The sequence below is a fragment of the Pimephales promelas genome, chromosome 12, assembly GCF_988280905.1.
Source record: "Pimephales promelas chromosome 12, fPimPro1.hap1.1, whole genome shotgun sequence".
NCBI lineage: Eukaryota > Metazoa > Chordata > Actinopteri > Cypriniformes > Leuciscidae > Pimephales > Pimephales promelas.
In genome coordinates, this window is record NC_142780.1 from 16,957,806 (window position 1) to 16,979,969 (window position 22,164).

The window sequence follows — 22,164 nt, forward strand, 5'->3', positions numbered from 1 at the left end:
TTTAAAGGCTATAAAACCGTCTTGACCCTGTTTAAAACCTCAAACAAAAATTTTGACAAAATACTGAATAATTTTCACGTCACTGATGATTTATTTTGTAGGCTAAATCATCTTTTAACTAAACCACACATAGAGAGAATGGTGGTGAGGAAGTATTAAAAGTGCATCGCAGAATCTGTCTTTCACCCTTGAGTCATTCTCTTCTCACTATACAGAGATCATTGACGTTTCAACATGGACTTTTTTTTCAACTCTAATGAGCAGCATGTGCCTCCCTGCTGTTTCACAATCGTGAGGGACCGACAAAAAGCACTTGCACAATTTAGAAAGGAAGAAATGAGGGAAAACATTCCCTTGGGTACAGCAGCCCTTGTAAATTGCAGGCACAAATTCCTGCAAGTTGTAGTGAGGTTAACTAATAAATTTCATGCAAGTACTCTTAATCCTTTATTTAATCTTAATCAATACCAGAGTGACATGAAACAATGTTTAGGGCACCTTTAAATCACAGCAACACTATTGTTGTTCTCAGTAACTTTAGATACAGTTTGGTTAATTCTAATCATGTTTGATTGCTATTTTTGAAGTGTTTGCTTCAAAGTCAGCTTCTGAAAGTAAGAGTGGAGTGGAAGTGAAACTAATGGAGATTTTCATATCAACATCAGTTTTGTGAATAATCTGCTATATGCCTACAGAATGTGGCTATTTTGAGGGCTTAATTTAGTCTATTTATTTTTTTTCTGAACTTAGTTCATTATTATTATCATCATTTTTTTTAATCAAACAAAATTCAACAAGTGCTTACTCAAACAATGACCCCATGGCTTTGTCAGTTATTGTTTTTTTTTGTTATGTTTTATGTAGTTATTGTTGTTTTGTTATGTGTGTTATGTACCTACATTTCACAGTAGTAAATAAGACTTGTGGACATATACAGTAGTAAACAAGACTTGTGGAAAATCTTCACATACAAGAGCGTAAAGCCAACAAAATAAGAGAATATCAATAAGTTAATGAAATGCAAAGAGAGTAAGGATAAAAAATATAGTGGAATCTGGTAATTTAATGAATACACAAAAAATTCCACAAAGTGATATTGTAAAAAAAAATTGTTTTTGTTTGTTACAATACATAATTTCTCTTCATATAAGTGCAGTAACCAATAATAAACACGAGATGGCACTAAAAACTCTGTGTTTTTTAGACTGTGGTAGTCTGGTGGACTACCTTTCACTGCAAGCAACGTATTGTTTACACACATATCCGTATTTGTCACCTTGCTTGTAGATAATAATCACAAATAAGCTTGTTCCATTACGTACATTTAAAGACAACATCAACGAATTTGCAAAACAACTTTCAGTTTCATTCAAAACGTTTGCAATGTTTGCAATTAGTGTGAATCGCATCAGCGGAAATCAATGTTCCATAAGACGTAACTATGGATGGTTATTGCGGTTTTAAAAGAAAATGTTCTTCGTAAATGAAAATAGGCCTACCATTATGATATTTAGAGTTTCAATATTTAAACCACAAAAGTCTGATTACAATTGTAAGCGGCTGCGTGTTTTCACGAGGTAAACAAACGCTCGTGAACAGAAATCGCCCTCATGTAATCGCAAGAACACGTTTCGTTTGACGGAACGTCACCTGTCCTAGAATATTTCCCACAGCTATGCATTCCTTTTAAAAATCCCTCGAAAGACATCGTATGAATCAAAAACTGCCAATTTCAAACATGAAAAGAACGCAATAACCAATGTCATAACGAAATATAACCGATTGAACGATTTAAATGGCCATCTTTCATTAGAGGAGTAAGTGTTAAACACATTTAAAGGTAAAACGTGTGTACAGTAACGTTACTTCGATGAATCACACAGACTTCAATCCAAACATTTCCTCGCTGCTAGAGCGAGGGTTCAGCATGGCTACACAGGACATCTCGGACATTTGCTCCACCCAAATAGGATATGCTTGCGGAGCCTATGAGGGGCTGAAACTATTCAACAACCTGAATCACAACTTTTTCCCTGATCGGGGGTAAAGTCCTGTGCGTGTCTATGAAATCACATGGCATTTTAAGAATGCTTCAAAGATGGCGGTTTGTGGTAACAGAGTGCAGAAAAGTGCATGTTTGGAAGTGCTAGTACGGGAGCGATGGCACGCGGTGCTGGCGAGTTTAAGCGACGAGTCACTGACGCTCAGCTGCGAGGATCCCGCGACAGACACCAGCGTTAACCTCAACGGCATCACCACCAACGGCTCCTACGACCAGCCGGACCCCACGAACAGTCCCAAAGCCGCAGTATGGACTCCTTTCACGGACTCACAAGTTCCCGAAGCGATTGCGAACCGTAAAAGATGTGTCAAAGTTATCAAGCAGGAGGTCGGTGGATTAGGGATAAGCATCAAAGGCGGGAAGGAAAACAAGATGCCTATTCTTATTAGTAAGATATTCAAGGGTCTGGCTGCGGATCAGACTCAAGCGCTCTATGTGGGGGACGCGATACTGTCCGTGAACGGGATCAATCTGCGGGACGCCACGCACGACGAGGCGGTACAGGTGCTGAAGAAAGCAGGCAGAGAAGTTATGCTGGAAGGTAAGGACAGGACTGGAGAAACGCTGGAAAACCTTTCAGTGGGGCTGTTGAGTTTAGGTTGATCAGTTGAGACACAGAACTGAAGAATTGACAACATGCACTGTACACATTGTATTTGCATTAAGGTACTATAAGAAGAACCTAAACATCCATGGAACATTCAAGGTTATTTTTTAGTAGAAAAGGATTCTTTGGATTGTTCTTCAACTTGTTCTTCAACACTTCAAATTGTCCACAGACAGAAGAATGTAAAATTGTTCTTCTATGGCATTGTAAACCAGGTTAAGCTGGTCTGTGCACATAGCTCTCCAAAACCATCTCACATGCTTGACTGGTGTACATTTTTTATCACCCAACAAGTTACCCTGCTAAACCAAATACCATCTCAGACACCAGTTAGCCTATCAGACCAGCAGGTCACATTGGATTAAGTTGTGTGTGCTTTTTAAGCAAAACTGACTGTAGGCTACCGCAAACACGTCCTTGGCTTACACGTACGGTCCCCAGACAGCACCATAGTGTCGGCCCAGATCCTTGCCACATCTGGCACGTGTGAATTCAACGCATACCAGATGTGTCCCGGATCTGGGCCGACACTATGTTGCTGTCTGAGTCATTGCTGGAGTCATGGACATGTTTGCTGTTCCCTCCAGTGTTGTACGCTGAGGATGAAAGCACCCTTAAGTGTGACAAAGCTATTAAATTCCCTTGTGACTGCATCAAAAGCATAGCACAGATTTCAGAACGACGTTTATAACTTTCATTGATTTTCTGAGGATCATAGAAAATGTGGTTAGATGTGGCGTGAGCAACAGCAGCTAGACTGAAAATACCTGGTACAGGAAATACAGTGGAAAAAGGATGTACCATTTCAAACAATGTACAAAATATGCAAACTCGTTTAATTTATTCAAATTAAGAGCTAAATTCCTAGCATATTGCGGCCAGGGAAATGCATATCTCTGCGCATTACAAAATATTAATAGTTATTGAGATCAAAATAAAGGACAATTTACAGTAAGTGCACCAATTCAGGCAAATGTATTGTATTTATCCTGTAAAAGATGCCATTGTAAGAATACATCCTGTTGTAATGCGTATACTATTCTGTATTTGTGACGTGTACATCTTAAAATCTCGGTCACAGAGTATATCGTTAGTGGTATGATGGGAGAATGCAAATGCTCTTACTCTATCGGTCGTGTTAGCAGTTCACTGCTAGACTGCTACACAAGACTTTAACCCCATACCAGCACTGTGCTGAATTTTTTTTATGATATTCAAAGATTTTCCTGTACACTGACCTGAGGGTCAGATTAGTCATTTTCTGTAAATCAGTTAAACTGGGCATTCAGCCAATCAGCCATGGAGAAGAATGTTTTGATTTTTGCATTTTCCCTGTTGAATCGCCATAAAAGTTTGACAGGCTTGCATGACAGAAAGTAACTTTGCCAGATTACTTTGGAAATTCAACATTTAAATTAGTTTCTTTCAAGCTGATTTATGCAACTGATACCAAGATTACACATCTATATTTGGCCAGGCTTGTTCAGTGACTTTGCAGCTCCCCACCTGACGTCTTTGTGACTAAGTGAACACAGATGTGCTAAACTTTTTTTGTCATATCCTCATTCTTCAGAATTGATCTGCCTTCGGCGGTCATGTCAGACTGTGCTGTGGTTTAGTCACTGATGGGCAGATGTCCACGTTTGGATAAAATGGTATTGGACAGTCATTTTTACTCTCCTTCATATTATTCCAGTATTATATGACTCTGTGTCCTCCATGGAAGTTTAGCAGAGTATTGCTTGACGCTATTTTTTCCAACCCGATCTCATGACAAAATGTAACCATTTTATGAATTGGGGATTTCAAATGAATTCATAAATGTTTGGTTTTAAGAAAAAAACTAGGCTTGAAGGTCCACACCTAAACTAACCCTCAGTTGGGCGTAAGCAAATTGTATGAAAATGGACAATTGAGGTATTATGAATTTATACAAATTCGCCAAAGTGTTGTGTTGGCTTTATCTCAGAGGGTGAGAGTAAGTACACATCAAGTCGTGTAATGCCGGGTTTGATGTTAATGAAAATTAATGGGATAGTTCACTTGTCATCATTTACTCACCCTTAAGTTGTTCTAAACTTGTATGAGTTTCTTTGTTCTGTAGAGCACAAAAGAAGATATTTTGAAGAATTTTCTCAACCAAACAGTTTCTGCTGCCCATTGACTTCCATAGTACTTTTTTTTTTCATACTATGTAAGGCAATAGGGGCCAACAACTGTTTTGGTCTTTCAAAAAAGAAACTCATACAAGTACAACTTGAGGTTGAGACAGAGTTTTCATTTTCAGAGTGAACTATCCTTTTAAACTTCATTGGCTCTCATGTGTCTCATAACCAATCCTGGTGCACCACATTTGAATATGTACATGCATTCAAATAGCATGAATAAGATTTGAGAGCTATGGCAAATGCCAGGTTTTTCAGAGAATAATAAATACAATTTTGTCCTGTTCAAAACACAAACCTATCATACAACTTCAAAAGACTTGGAATTTATAGCGCTCTATAGTATTGACTTGCTTGACAACCCTCAAGTCACCCATCTAGGTAACATCTTTAGTATTCCGTGAAAGAAAGAACAACAGGAGGGTGCATAAATGATACAGTAATTAAATTTAACTATTACATTAAAGCTTTATCACATCTGATATAAAGACTTTTTTTTGGTTCCTGTGGAGCCCTCATGGTATCATCACAAATTCTGATTAAAAAAAAATATATATATATATAACTAGTTTTACCATATTCATAGGTCAATTGAGTACAGTAGTTTGGATTGTACAGTAGTAGTACAGTAGCAAGACTATTACAGTGAACAGATCATCTAAAATATCAACCAGTTGTCCATAAAGCTGGCTATTTGCACAAGCGAGTGAGTTTTGCATGTCAAATGAAGGCCCATGATTCCTTTGTCCTGTCCTTGGGATTTGGCTTCTTTGAATAATTAAATTTGATGTTACTTGCCAGAAATATCTGCACATCCTTTTACTCTTACAGATTTACTACACCAAACGTGAATTTTACTTTGTCACCACTCTATCAATCAACACTGTAGTCTTTTAACATATTTCCTGATGCCCTTTCACATTTTTCGTCTATATTCTTGAGAAACACATTTGTCTGGGGGACAAGTCAATGTCTTTGGCAAAATTACAGACTAGTCAATTTGAAGTCAAGGTCTGATACAAAAAAAATAAGTAAAGTCTCAAGGCGTTTGACAAGTTGATAGCTACACAAAAAAAAAAAACCCAATTCTCTAGTTATGACTTAAGTAAAAATTACTTTTTTGTCTTTTTTTAAATCACTACACTCTAAAAAATGCTGGGTTGTTTTAACCCAACTTTGGGTCAAATATGGACTAACCCAGCCGTTGGGTTAAATTTTTACATAACATTTTTAACCCAGAATTTTGGGTTTGTCCATATTTGACCCAAAATTGGGTTAAAACAACCCAGCATTTTTTAGAGTGTATGCATAAAAACATCATGCATCAAATTAGCAATTTGCCAGTTGAAGTAAAAAAGGGCATTTTTCTTTCTCTTTGAACAAAGAATCACATTTTTAAAACCTAGATAAAAAGCACTCAAAAGTGTTCAGATGAGTGTTCTACAAAAATGGGATTTAGTATCTGTATTATTCAATATGCTTTAAACTAGAATCACTGTTCCCTAAATTATAGTCATAAGCGAAGACTCTCTGTAGAAGTAAACTCAGAAATAGGGAAAAGGAAACACTCTGGAAGTCAAAGAAGCACATTCTCGATATTACTAGTACAAAGTGTGACAGAATGACTCTGCAAACTGCGTAGTTTAATCTTAACTAAGATGCATAAGCCACAGGTACAAATAAATAGTTCCTGGAATGTGCCACCTTATGCTTTCTGTTCTTTCTCATTCACTCACTGATTCAGAATTGTAAATAAATGATAAAGCGAGAGAGAATGAGACGGGGATTGGAATGAGGACTATACAGTATCTATTACAGAGGGAGGGAAACATGTAGTGAAGACCACTCTCACAAGTCACATGACCTCATCCTCAAAGCATCCAGTATACTGGGAGCAGGGACAACACATCTGCGGTACATGCAAGCTCTGTCGTTCTGTTGTTTACTTCAGTATTGTTGCCCAGTTAGTTAATGGTTAAGGAAAATGCGAGTTTTAATCATCCACAGCAATATCATTTCCTTGATCCAACCTGATGTTTGTAACGCAACTTGGCCAGTTCTTTCAATTCGCTTTAATTCCCAACATTCCCTTCAACAAAGGTCAGGAGACAAAGGAATGTGTATTCTCAAATAAAGTCAACTCCACATGGTAAACTAGATATTTGAACTGCGGCCACGAAACTAGAATAACTGGTTTCATGTAACATTGATCTCATGTTTTAAATGCACAAACCACCTGGAGAAAAAGACATTTAGGTTTAAAATTGCTATTCGAGCCCAGCTGTTCTCTTCTGAACAACCAACTTGCTATGTGATCATGTTATGCAATGTAATTGCAATGATTTTGCTGGTGTTGTAACAGTAACCAACATAACCAGTTTCAGTGATTCGATTCAAAACTATGATTCACATTTGCTCAAGAAGTCTCTTCATGTATTTTTTTATATATGTATAGTGAATATTGCTGTTTATTGGTATGTTGTTGGGTATTTGTATAGAATATAAATAAAAAATTAAATGACTTAATGGTTAATGGTTATTGGGGCATGAGCACCGATGGTGTGAGGACCCACTTGGAATTGCTCTGTTTATTATTAGGTTGAAACATTTTACATATTGACATGCTGTTCACTGCTGTTCAAACAAATATACAAATATCTTACCGTTTTGGTTAAGTTTTATTGTTAATGATAAGAAATGTTTCTTAAAGTCAACATAAAATCAAAATGGAAAAATATTTTTTTATGGACTATGGCAGTATTTATAATAAAAGATTTATCCGTGCTCATCATTATTATTTTTAATAACGTGCCCTCGTTATCGTTAATCAGACATTTGTCCCTCCTCTCCTCTCTCCTTTCATGACATGACATGAAATGACATGACATTTTGCTCTGGCATGAAGGCGGGACAACCTGTCACTCATATGACTTCATAGCAATAGCAAACCAAAACCTGCAGCAAGTGATCCATCCATCCATTTTTTTGCAATTTTACTTGGATATATATCACAATAGGGAAGAAAAGACTATCAAAACTTCTGATTCATGTCAACTTTAATCACCAAATCATCGTATTAGAATCATCTCTGAAGGATCATATGACACTGAAAACTGCAGTAATGGATGCTGAAAATTCAGCCTTTCCCTCACAAAAATAAATTACATTTTTAAAATATATTCAAATAGAAAACAGTTATTTAAAATGATTATAATATTTCACAATAATGCTGTTTTTGTGATCAAATAAATGCGGCCTCGGTGAGCATAAGCGACGTCTTTCAAAAACATTAGTTCAACCGAAAAGACAATTTCTGTCCTCATTTACCCTCCTCTTGTCGTCCCACACAACCCGTAAGAAATTTGTCTATCTTTGGAATCAGAACACAAAGGAAGATATTTTTAATAACATCTGAGATTTAGACGGCTATGCAACTACCACTTTAGCTCTTCAAAAAGTTCATAAAGAGATTGTAAAACTAATCCACATGAATTGAGCTGTTTAGGCCAAAGTTTCTGAAGAGACACGATTGCTTTATATGATGAACAGTTTGAATTTAGCTTTTTATGCATATAAACATTGATCAGCGATCATAAACTTGTTTTGCTAACCTCACTGTTTTTTGCAGAAGCTCAAATGTGCTGCATAACACGATAATGAACCTCATAGTATAAAGCGAACATGCTTCAGCTTTAATTTTTCATAACTGATGTGTGAACTTTTGAACGGTATTGGATGTATTGAATATTGTTGAACATTGTTAAAAGAAATTGCCCAGCTCTAATGGAGTTTGGCTTCACCCTGACAGCAAATTATTCATGCTTCATTCACAGTGGCGTAACTGCGTTTACCAGGTTTTGAAATTGAGTAAGTGAATAAAAACCTATTTGAATTTATGGACAGATTTTTGACTTTTCAGTGGTGCTTACTGTGGTCATGCAACTGAGGTTCCTATTTAAATTCTCATTGTTGTGTTCTCAGCTGTTGCACTTTTAACATTCTCTTTTGAGTGCACATCATAATGAGAGCAATTATTGTCTACTCCCAGGTGTGAATGTTCCATCTGTCATGGATCGTTCTTCAATAAAACATAGATTTCTCATTGCTAATTTTCATAATTTCCATTTTGCTTGGAAGCCTATTGCCTTTAAAGTCAATGTGGGGTCAAAAGTTGCCAAATTTGAGTTGTTTTGCAACCCACTTATGGGTCAAATATGAACAAACCCAGCCATGGGTTATTCTAGCACGGTTTGTTCATTTAAATCAGCATAATGGGTTGATTTATGGTAGTTCATTTGTACAGTAATACTACCTTATTTTTACCTCGTACATGGGTTATTATTTGAACTCACCAGTAAATCCAGCAGAATTTTGTAAAATACACTACACAACCATGTGTTTCCAGGATATGTATTTTATTTGGGATTAATATGGTTCTGAATACAGAATTTTAGAAATAATAATTTAGGCTAAGGCTAACATTTTAGTTCAATAACCAGCGATTCTCTGTTATCCATTTCCAATGAAAAAGCTAAAATTTCAGTTTTGGACTAGAATTTTCATTTTAGTTCATCCCTATTAAAAAGTACCATAGCAATAACCACAATATATACTGTTCTCTGTGAAAGGTTATCCCATTTCTTCGATAATTAAACTCTTCTTCGAGAGTTTGCAAGTTGATGTGTTGGAGAATTTGGCTATTAACATGTCTCATTTTAATTATATTTTGCTGAAGTGAACAAAATGACTTGGAAAAAAGATTCGTTTATTTTGCTGAAGGAGACTCAAAGAGGACCCAAATGATGACCCAAACTTCCCATCACGATGATATGCTGACCATTCAAAGATGGTGCACGTGAATAAGGAATCTATGGGAGGGTGTGGAGTTGTGTATTGCTTCTACTATCAGTGTGATTGACCCAGCCACTACCCCAACGGCTGGGTAACACAAAAACTACCCCGCACAGGGAAGAAAAAAACTTCAAATTTCACAAAACGTCAAGAAGATTTGCATAACATCTTTTGTCTGGCACTGAAGTGACATGATTAAGTAAATAAGCAAAAATATAACTAACTGTTTTAGCACAAAGTTATCCCTTTGCCTTTGTAGAACATAGAAAGTCTTTTCATAAGTTTGTGTTTGTAGCTAGTCTCTTAACTTGTCCTTGAGGATAAAGGACCACAGGAGCTTTTAGCCCTGTGAATAGAGTTCCACCTGCTGTGTGGTGGACTCTAAAGTTCTGAGTTGTAATGTTTTATGCAAGAGCTGACCGAAGAATCCTTGACCGTGAAGTACACAGTTACACGTAAGACTTTGGCAGTACCATTCTGAACTTCTCACTGTGTCTCCGCATTTAGATATATGGATATATGGATTATGGAGTATATGGATTATGTTGGTTGTTATCTTGCTTTGTTTTGTTCTTAATCTTATCAGTGTGAAGTTGTAAAGACAGGGGTTTTTGTTTAGGCGTTTAGCCTTAGTGACACCAGCTTTGTAAGTTGTGTTAACATGTGAACTAAAGTTCATGATAACGCATACTGAGTACAGTTGGAGGCAGATAGAAAATGTATGTTTGTTTCTTCTCTTCTCTTGTGTGTGTGTTTGTGTGTGTTACTTGAGCAATAGCACACAATAGCAAAAACTTCTTATCCTAAATTCAGGATCCATTTTTAGACAAAAGAGTGAATGGATGCATTCCAGAGAGTAAAAAATGCTCAAATACTCAAACTCAATACTTGATGTTTCCAACAAATGGTCAGGGAAAGATACCAAAGGAGGTACAAACTAAATTTTATGAGGTTTGCAAATTTTGCAATCCTGTAATAATGCAGAATACTATAATGCAGTAATTTGTTTATGAACTTTGCTATATTGGCAGTTATTGAACTGAATTGAAACAACACTGAATAAAAAAAAATGAGCTGAAAAATGACTGTTATCTTTAAATGTCTTCAGTCATTTAAAAAGTAATGGGACACTAAAGTGTACCCTGTTTTTTAAGTGTCATTGTGTTGTAATAAATCATTCTGTTGTGTTGACACACTGCAGCATATATGTGCAAAAGTTTTTGCCGAGAGAAGCATTTATGTAATAAACTGAATGTTGCCCTCAGGCATTCAGAATGATTACGTTTTAACCAAATTGATGTCATGCCAAATAGCCAAACAGCCCATTCTAATTTGTGAAATGCCTCTACTATTGTGAAATAGCCCTGTGCTCACATGGTCAACTGCTTCCTGTAAAGATTAATCTGTCATATGGAATTGGAATAATTGGCCCTTAGCGTGACATATACCTGAGAAGCATGGCAGTTGTAATTGTTATCAGCACGTTCATGTGTAGATGCTTCAGCCTCAAGTTCATTGCCCTGTCATAAAGCCAGCAGCAATCTTCTAGAAATGCAATAGAATAGTATGCAAATATGCTGTGAATTGATTTCCTCACTCAGGACAGCTGTGGGGGTAAAGTGGTTTGCGTAGGGGTTTCCTGCTTTCATTTCTGACTGGCTAAGGCCCAGTGCACACACTTGATGGAAAATTAACTCGCAAAGGCGTTTTGTGTTGATCTCTTTAGGTATGTGCGTCTATATACTGTTTTTGTTTTCATAAAAGAAGCTGAGATGAAGAGAATGTGCAAACGGTACACAGTAGTCATGACCCGTTTCTTTTTTGTTCTAGTGAAATACATGCGGGAAGCAACGCCATATGTGAAAAAAGGCTCACCGGTGTCTGAGATTGGCTGGGAGACCCCGCCTCCTGAGTCCCCTCGTGTCGGCAGTCCTCACTTCGATATTCCTAGCCCCCCCTCACTGTCCTTACAGGGCGACCGAAGATACATCCCCCTCAAAATGTGCTACATCACCCGCAGTATGACTGTCCCTGACCCAGAAAACAGGTACTGCTTCTTATGCATTCAATATTTTGATCACAGGAAGTTTTCAAACTTGCAGCATTACTTTAAGTCCAATAAAGAAATGTGTAAAACATTACAGAATATTTTAATGAACATGATAGCAAATGGTTTCAAACTGAATTCAACATTGGGAAGAATTCATACTTTGGGGAAATAATTGATATTGTATTTTTATGGAGTAATATTTCTTTCGAGGGGTATAATAAAAGTAATAAAATAATTACCAAATAAATACTTTCTCATGAGCTGATCAGCGCTCTTGTAATAGCTGTTTCCATCCGTAGCTGCGCAAAATTTGAATAACGCATAAAATGAATAAAACGTTATTTCCGATCTCATGTGTTCAAGAGAACAAAATCGTCACTTCCTGGAAAGTTGATGCAAAATATACATAATAAAACTTGCGAATCAAGACACCACGTAGACATAGAGCTGGTAAGTCCCGCCCATCCGTAAAACTCCAATTGGACCTCTAGGTTGAAAAAAGCGTTTCTGATCCCGTTTGAATTGTGCCATGAATGTAACATATGTCGTCTGTGAATTTTTTTAATATAATTTCTCACGTAACGAGTTTGACAGTATATTGTATGATTCTTTGGCTAGCAGTTGTGGAATAGACATAACGAGAAAGACTACACGTCGCATATGTGACGTCGCCGCATAACACACATTTTCCCTTCACAAATCACGGTTTTCACCACCTCAACTAGTTTGTCCTCTCCCTGAAAGAAGGCGGTGAAGTGCACCAAAGACACAGGCATGTTTAGCGGGATCCGTGTGCTAGTGGGGGTGATGTATATCAAACACCTCGAAAGAGTTGTAGTCCACAAAGTGCTCTCACACAAAGTCTAACCGTATGAAAATTCTACCCACTAAATTGTAGCATTCTTTACACGAAACATTATATAAAAAATTCACAGACAACATATGTTCACATTCATTGCAAAATTCAAACGGGATTAGAAAATAATTATTTTCTCTCATTCACTTGCATTGACGATTTTTCAACCTAGAGGTCCAGCGGTCAATTTATTTATCTTGCGTTTGGATGTGGATGCCTGATGTTTGGGATTACAATTGTGTGTCAGTTCTAGAGGGTCATTGTACCCAACCATTTTGATGACAAACATTGACTTCATTTGAGGCATTTCCTCAAAGGAGTGTAGGCTATACGTTTTTTTTTTAATGCGCATTTTTAGAATTTGCCAGTTGCATACAGTGGTTTTCCCAACATTGGCATAAAAATAGGTGGATGGAAACATAGTTTATGCCAGAATGACTGAGATGGGCAATCAAATCAAAGAAGGTGGGCATTACTAATACTTTTTACAGAAGCAAAGTGTGAATTACAGCATGAAACTTCAGTTTTATTGGTCAAAAAGTGAGGTGTGTAAGATTTAAGTAGCTAAACATTTAATAGTTGACAACTGTGATACCATTGAAATGTTAAACGACCAATAGTACAATACAGCGGTGCAAACAACTCAACTAGAGCCATTTTCAGTATAGTATACACAAATGAATGTGTGCATATGTGAATGAATTTAATTCACTTGGTTGCATTTTCTTGATGGCCTTTCAGGAAATTCACTTATCATCCTTAGACCTAGACCAGAACAGGGCCAAGTGTGTGGCTTTGACAAGTGGGTTTGTAGGTTATGGTTAGGACAGTCTTATTTCCAAATAGACCACATGCTCTTCTTTACAATAAAAACTAGTTCTTTAACTGTTTTTCTTTATTTGTCTCCTACTCAGTTTCTTGTCAAAAAGAGAAAAATAATTAAACAAATAGTGCTTACATAGCTCATCTAAAAAGGATCATTGGTTTATCATTCTTTATCATTTACCTATGAAACTTTTGTCATTCTAAACCCACACGTTATGTTTTCGTATGCTTGTGATTCAATTTTTGTAACCCCCAAGCAAGCACAGATTGTGCACTGTTTGTTTGGACATGCTTGTTAAAGATGGTGGAGAAAGTGATTAGAAATGATTTTGACATTAATGCCGTCTCAGGATGACAGCCTGGTAATGCACTCCACACAACTAATGCTTTATGCTGGTCGCTCACTCCGTCATGTTTGATGTCTAAAGAGTGCTAGTGTCCTCTGCTTGTCAGTGAGCCTTCATATATTCAAAAGTGATGGAGGACAACATCAAAGTCCATGTCAACAATGACTTCAAAGTTTTCCTATGTTGCCAGAGTGCTTGAGCAGGACCCAAAAACCACTCAACAAAATGAAGACATGAAGCCAAACACCAAACCTGTGACGTATTTGCACAACATGTTCAAAGAATAAATAGTAAAATTACAAATACAATATTTATCAAGAGGCCAAAATGATGCTTGGTGCAAAAAGGTAACAGTACGTTTTCAGGTTAGCAATGTGCAGTAGATAAACTGGAACATTTATATGGATGTACTTATTTATAGATTAATGATCTACAGGCGTGTTTTTATCATGGGTTCCACAAATATTTTAAGCAGCACAACCATCATGGATGACAATAGTAAATGTTTTTTGATCCGCAAATCAGTAGATTACAATGATTTCTGAAGAATCATGTGGCAAATAAATGCAGCCTTCGTGAAGATAAGAGACCTCTTTCAAAAGCATAAAAAAATCGTATTGACCCCAAACTTTTAAACGGTACTGTATGTGTATGTGACCTATATAATTATCTGGTCTGTAGTGTATCAATGCAATATAGTTAACATGCATAATATGTACTAAGTCTCCCATTTATATAAAAAAAATGCCATTATACATAATACATGTGTTTCGAAACATATTCACCATTTTCTAAACAAGAAGTATTGATATATATATATAAACAAACTTTTATTTTGAGGATGCAAATATTTTAAATAAAATATCAGTCTCAGATGTTTTATTTTGTGTTGATGAATGTGTTTTTGCTCTAGCGATCCCACCAACCACAGTGTTTTTTGTTCTCGAATCTGCATGTTATTTTTGCACTATATTGTACTTTTGTCGTGAGAGAAGTGAACATTGTGGTTTGTGAGATTAACCATAACATTTCACAGGAAGTATGTTAAAAGGTGATGTGCCAGAGCTGCTTTACAATAATGACAAGAGGAACGTCACATCTTTTTTAAAAACACTGTAAGACTTTGCCTTAGTGAGCTGCTGGAATGTTTAAGATATGGACAAATCTTGTTTTATTAGGGTATGTTAGTATTTATAATAAATAATATTTCCTTGCAAATAATATATATATTTTTTTTAATTTCATGTGCCCTCATAATCTTCATAATTAAAATAACTTCCCCTCCCTTTTGCAGCAACATCTCATCTCTTCTATGACGTGTTGTCATAGTACTGGGTCGAAGGCAGAGAAACCCGTCAATCACATGAGATCATATAGCAATAGCAAACCACAAACCATCCAATCAATTTCGAATGGACAAAATCCAACAACTTCTGTTTCATGCTGACTTTAAAGGGACACTTCACCCATTTGCATTAAGCTTTGTATCTTTGTAAACCCAGTCATATTTTTGAATGGTCATGGTTTATTCCGTTATTGTCCCCTGAGATTGGAGAAATAAGGATTTAAGTGTTTTACTTCCTGCTTATTATGACGTAAAAATCATAATTTTGCGTCATAATGGGCTATATGCACGCATAAGTTCCGCATTTGACGCAAGGATGCTCGTCAGTTTCCGGTTGGGGAGATTAAAGTGGTGAAAAACCGAGGAAACGGGATTATGGCAGAGTCTTCAAAATTTACTGTCGTCCCGTCTTTGAAACGAAACTTTAATACGTTTAGATGTAATTTTATATATAGTTATGTTTATTTAATATAATTTTAAATGGAAGCATAAACACAACAATGGGTGTCTGTTTTTGTGACTAACGTTTCTTTAGTATAACCATGGAGTATAAAATTCAATATAAATTATTGGTATTGAATTTGACTTTACGATCGGCAGAATATATCGAACATCCCTACACCTTCACTGGAAATACCGCCGTGCATAGAGCCCATAAGCAGAAAGTCAGATTTCATTAAAAAGTGTAGAGATTACAAACATTAGCTCGTTATTATTATTATTGAAGGATGTGGGTCCCACTCACCCTACAGGCCAATTACAGATCAGTGGGTGGGACTTCACTTGCAGATACTGAATCAAAATCAGCCATCTTGGAAGCTAAGCTAACAAGCGCCGTGGAGATAGGAAGTATGATAATGACGGAAGAAACTAAACATGATATGGAAAAAGAGGATTTTGAGATTCTGCTTAGAGCCCGACCGATAAAGGATTTTGAAGGCCGATACCGATACAAATATTTTTTGGTTTTAAAATCCGATATGCCGATATATCGGCCGATATTTTTTTTTTAATTTTTTATTTCAGAAAGGCGCAACAAAACATTAACAGATATCCCTAACATTAGTTATTTGTAGTTATTTATGAGTTTTAACCAAAATAATATGTTAATGCATTTTAAAAAGAAACTTTCTAAAAGTTTCTTTTATTGTCTCAACAGAACAGACTGATGATAGTGGCATTAGCTAGCTTTATGGTTAGCTAGTCTATGATGAACCATAATTTAGCAATGGATTACGTCATACTGCAAATTGTAAAACATACATTTTCAATATAACTGGCCAAGGAAACTTCCGCCGGCCACAAATTTTGAGTTAAGAGAACTGATGGGGATGTTCTTTTAATTGTTATTCAAGCAATGTATGTATCGTGATCAACTCAACGAGTGTTGCCCACAGGGACGGTGTAGAGTACTCATGACATGGTTCATGGTTTTTATTTATTTTTGAAATATCCATTTATCGGCCATTATAACTGCCGATACCGGTAGTTTGGAAAATGCCTAATATCGGTCTTGCTCTAATTCTGCTGCTCGAATCCGATGTTCGTGGCTATCTTAACGAGCCGCAATATAGTGAAGAACAGCTGAGGCTGATAGAGGAACAGGAAGCGGCTGCCTGTCGCGGTCGAGGAGCCGGACTGGCTCGAGCGGGGCGGACTGCTGGTGCATGTGCTCTCGCTGTGAACTACGGACACAGATAGAGTCCGTCTGCTGCAGAGAATTTCAACGATGACAATTTCTTCTGAACGAAATCTCTGAATCAGATGAGCACATGGACGTTTGTGTTGTGATGTGAACCATCCTAGTTTCGCCTGACTGAACATCCCGGTATCATGCAGTAATTCACCAAATAGAAATAAATACAAACGAGGAGTAATTCACTAATGATATGGGTGCACGATATATCGGCCACCATATCGGTATCGGCCGATATTTGCTCATTTTTGTGTTATCGTTATCGGCCCGATAATAAAATTTGGCTAATATATTCAAGCTAAATATAAAGAATTATCGGTTATCGGTATCGGGCAAAATGTTCATATCGGTGCATTCCTAACTAATGAGTTTGCCAATGAATCAGGGTTTGTTGTTGTGGGAAGAAGGAGGCGGGAACCGGCGAACATTGAAACATTTTAATAGTAAAATGAACAAATACAAAACGAAAGTATAAGCCAGCAGCCCCTCATTGACGACTGCTGTAACGTTACATACAACAGAAACAAAACGTGTCATAAAATCAGGCCTGTTTCTCTCTCAATCTGCCATCGTCGCTCCTCATTTTATGCTTTCGCTCCTCAATGAGAAACGCGAGAACGGCGCGCGCCTCACAGGTGTCTTTCATTGTCACTTACGTTACCGGCCTCGCGCTGTCCTCTTACGTCCCTCGCCCTCCATCTTCCTGCTCGTCACAGCCAACTAACTACAACTAACTCTGGTGACAGCTAACGTTAGCCTTGTAGATGGAAGAGTGATTTCTCTGTTTTCACTGTTCCGGAATAGTGGGTGTGGCTTGCAGAGCTGTGCAATGTGGTGCATTGTGGGAGTTGTTGTCTTACATACAAATGGGCACCTCGGTTATTTGTATATACTGTGTATATATATATATATATATATATATATTCTTATTAACTAACTTTTTCATGTAGAAATAACATTTGTTTTTTTTCTGTAGTATTTACAAAATCATTTTTATCAGTGAACCCAGTGCAAAATCCATTTGGGGATTTTTTTTTTTTTTTTTGGCACTCACTCAAAACTTGCAGATTCCATTGAAATGCATTGCAAATTTATATGTGACCATACCCTTATTTATTTATTTTTCTATGTTGTGCTATATTGTACCCTTTAAAACAGTCTTCAGTCTGATTGGTCAAGTGGTGTTCTAATAATGCTGATATTTACTATAATGTTATGATGAAATGAAATCACGCAATATCACTTTTGCTTTGCTGAATGCTTTCAGAGGAATCACAGCCCTGTTAATATTCAATATAACAGCAGCACTGCTCATAAGATATTTGAGGTGGCCAGACTGATGGTGAGATAAACTGACAGGAAAGACAGACAGACGAAAGACTTCACTCCTGCCATGCGGCATGTCAGTAAGGAGCTCTGTGGCTCACACCCTCCAGCTCTGTTTTCAATTTACACCATTGTGTCCCATGTCTTTTAGCCCATTCATCACTGTGGTGCTCATGCGAAGCTCTATCAACTCTGCAGACATTCATGGCTTCAAGTGCCACACTTTGAGAGGATTCCTGTCAAATTCCTAAACAAAATCCATCTGGAAAAAAAAAATTAGAATGTGCCCCCTCCCACTGTTGTCATTTCTTTGGACTGTTGGGCGTTCTGGTGGTCCAGAGTGGATCCGTAACTGGAGTTGTTTTGGTGGAAGTTAGAGTAGCTGGAGGTTTGGGGTATAGAAATGTCCCTTCACGCCAGATGTGTCAGTGACCTTTCCATCTGTCTTCTGTTACTCTTGCTCTTGTTTGGTTTGACACATTGTGTTTGGAGACCATCTAAATTTAGTTCATCTTATTCATTTTGTCCTCTTTGACTCATTAATTGGGGTGTTGATGGTAAATAGAAGAGCGTTCTCCCAAAATGATTAATTAAAAAGTGAATTAATTTTCGTTAGAGATGGCCTAGTGGTGCACACATGCTCTGACATGAGCATTACTCAGTCATTCCTATGAGAAAAAAAATAATATATATATATATTTTTTTTAATATAAAGTTTGTGTTTGGTTTTTGCTTTTAAAATAATTTTTAAAAGACTCGATTTTTTTTTTTTTGCCACAAGACAATTGAATTAAAGAAGCTTAAAGAGGTAATATAGAAAGAGGTAATATGTGGAAATATAGAAAGACGTAACACACACATACGTACTTGTGTGGTTTACAGGCACTCTAGGCGCACTAACCCTACCTCTAAACCCACCCATAACAGAATTTTTTTCTCAAGGCATTTTTTTAGTATGTTTTTTTTTTTTTTTAAGCCATTTGGTTTGAGTACACAGGAAGTGTCCTCATTAACCATGTTTAAATACCCATGTCATTATACACATTTATGTCTTCATAAACATTATATATAAAAGAACACACACAATTTTTTTTCCAGAAAAATAAGTTGTATGAACATTAGTCAAAAATTATATTGTCTCGGTAAACTCTTTGATTAGTAATAAATATGTAGATCGATAATTATTTAGTCGCTCGGATTGCGAGGTGCCTTAAGATTCCAACCCCTAATACCAATCTAATCTTTTCCAAATATCCACTAATGTATTGTCTTTAATAATTAGTAGTCATATTATTTTTTTAGTAGTCATAATTTAGTAGTATGTGACCATTTTCCACTCTGTCTATGGCCATTTCAGTGAAATACTCAGTGTTTGTTCTGCTTCTCATTGTTGACTTCACTGTTATTGACTCTTTCAAGCATCTCTGCATAGAAATAATGTATTCCATAATGTGTGTAGAGTTGTTTCTTCACTAACATCCACTTTTTATCAAATCCATTGGACAGTTCTATTGATTCATCTTAGTTTATTTTTTTTATGATAACCATGATGTTTGCTCTCACAGGTGGGCATCTATTACTTTTTTATTTTTTTATGTTTCAGTTTTTTTCCCTTCTCCATCTGGACCTGCACATTCCCTCTCTATAATTACTCGAACCAATAACTAGTTTTGGCCACTTGACACTTCTATGTAAACAAAACATGGCATAAGTTCTCTGAGGTTGAATTGTAAGGGTAACTTTCTGAGGTCTGCTTACTAAGAGAGATCTCATTTGACCACAAAAGGAATTGAAACATTCGCTTCCTAAATTGGACACAGGCATCTCCATTAGTTGTGAAATTTTCCCAATTATAGTCTTAAAGGGCAGAACTCATTGGGCCTCATTCAAAACGCTCTTTCCTCCAGTCTATTGCAAACACATCAGCTCCATCTGTGCCCAGTCCTCCCCCCTAAGCCCCTCCAAACTCTCTGTCTTCAAGATCTATTTTTACATACACGGTGCACCTGAAAATGATATTGTGGAGTGTAAGGTTAAGACTTTTACTCTGGATGATGTATGAGTGGAGTATTTATCACTGTAAACTCCCTGAACAGAAGTGATGTATGGTTCTGTTTAAACCTGGTGTATCTGGTATTCTGGTGGCTAATGTTGACTCCAGAGCTCTTTTTAGCCCTGGCTGCCGTCTTTAAATCAACTCAGATGGCTTGTGTTTAAGTAAATGTTGTCAAATGTCATTGCGTGTAGTTGTTCTGTAATAATTCATTCAACTCTACTAATTTTATAGAAGCAGAAGTTATTTTTCTATCTGTTGCTTTGTTTCATTCAGGCAAACATCCTGTATCTAGATCTATTTTTTCAAAAATACTTTAAAAATTTAATTAACACATACACTTAAATGCACCTCTTCTATTATTTAATGTTTTTAAATTTCTTATTTAAGATGAATTTAGCCTTTTTTTTTGAGGACATAAAGTCACTATGTCAGGGTAATACAACTGCACTGATGGTATGAGGGGATTTTTTTCCCCCTCAAAGTAGTTATTGTATGGTTTATTATTGTTTTTATTAAAAAAAAAAAACTATTTTAAACAAACCTGCTTATTCATATTTTTTTAAATTATCGTCTGCCTAACTTATTCATGTTGTGCAACTGACTTGCAGTAAATAAATAATGACAAAATTGCAATTTGTGGTTGAACTATTCCTTTAGTAACCCCTTAGCTTGACCAGTGAACTCTGGATTTAGATTAAAATCGAATCTGAATTTTATTATTTCTTTCTTTTTGTGTTTCAGGCAGATGGAGCTTCACTCCTCTGATGCTAAGCACACAATAGTCATGAGACATACAGACACAGCCTCTGCCCAGACCTGGTTCACTCTCATGCAAACTGCCATCTCAAACCTCACCAGCAAAGTCATCAGCGAACTCCGAGAACACGCAGGCCGCCACAGCATCGCCGGGAGTCGAGAGATCCGATACCTCGGCTGGCTAGCGGAAAAGGTGAAGAATCGATTCTATTCAATTTGATTAATGCAGTATAAATATGATGATCTTAAAGGGATAGCTCACTTTGAAATTAATTTTTGATATGTTTTAGCTCACCTCAAGGGCATCCAAGGTGTAGGCGTAGGTGTCTTTGTTTCCACAGTATTTTCAATTTTGACATTTTTCGGTCAAACGGTTCTTGTCTATCAGTCATATAATGCATGTTTAGGGGGTCACCTCAAAGAGCATGCACAGAGAAGTCCAAATTAAACATGATTTAATGACTCGTAAATGTAAGTACACATTGATGGCCTAAGACATGAAACGAGCGGTTTGTGTGAGAAAACGAACAGTATTTATGTCGTTTTTACCTCGTGTAACCACAGTCACGACCAAGTGATCTGAATCAGTTGTCCAATGTCCAACTGAACTGAACTGAACCATGTCCAACGTTCCACCGTAAGTGATCGCTTGCGTGTGTACGTCACTCATTGTTTACACACAGAGATTTTGGAAGTTTTACCTTTCACTAAACATATTTAGATATATCGAAATCGTCTTCCATTGCTATTTCCTGTATATCTAAATACGTTTAGCTCTTCACAGTGAAAGGTAAAACTTCCGAAATCTCTAAACAATGAGTGACGTACACATAGCAGTAGCAATAACCAACAGCAGCATAGCAGATCTATTTAACCAAGACCACAGACATATCAACATTGTCATATCCATTACCATGCCAAATATATATTGATCAACATTGATCCCATTTCAACTGTCCAACTGCATATAAAAGCACATCAATTCAGCTTCATGATATTCCTGCTTATGAAAGAATCTGCGTGGCATGAAAGTGTAACTCTTCTGCGTGTCATTTAGCTGTATGATATGGAAAAGATTACACAGATTATGGGTAAGATCTTACATAAAACCCAGCATTAGCTTAAGGTCTTTGGTTTGATGCAAGTGTTCCACTGTAAAATGTTCCTGTCATGATAATAACTGTGTGGAAAACGTCTTTTTTTTTCACAAACATGTTAGCAG

At 36.7% G+C, this 22,164-nt stretch overlaps 1 protein-coding gene across 1 annotated transcript in view; it reads left to right on the forward strand.

Annotated features, from left to right (window-relative positions):
- Window positions 1–1,999: 1,999 nt before the first annotated feature.
- Window positions 2,000–22,164, forward strand: part of sntb1 (syntrophin, basic 1) — a 64,281-nt gene continuing 44,116 nt past the window's right edge. The window contains exons 1-3 of the mRNA XM_089117572.1: window positions 2,000–2,603; window positions 11,516–11,732; window positions 20,928–21,135. Of these exons, the coding sequence (XP_088973698.1) occupies window positions 2,099–2,603; window positions 11,516–11,732; window positions 20,928–21,135 (930 nt within the window). The 5' untranslated portion in view covers window positions 2,000–2,098. The remainder of the gene's footprint in view (window positions 2,604–11,515; window positions 11,733–20,927; window positions 21,136–22,164) is intronic.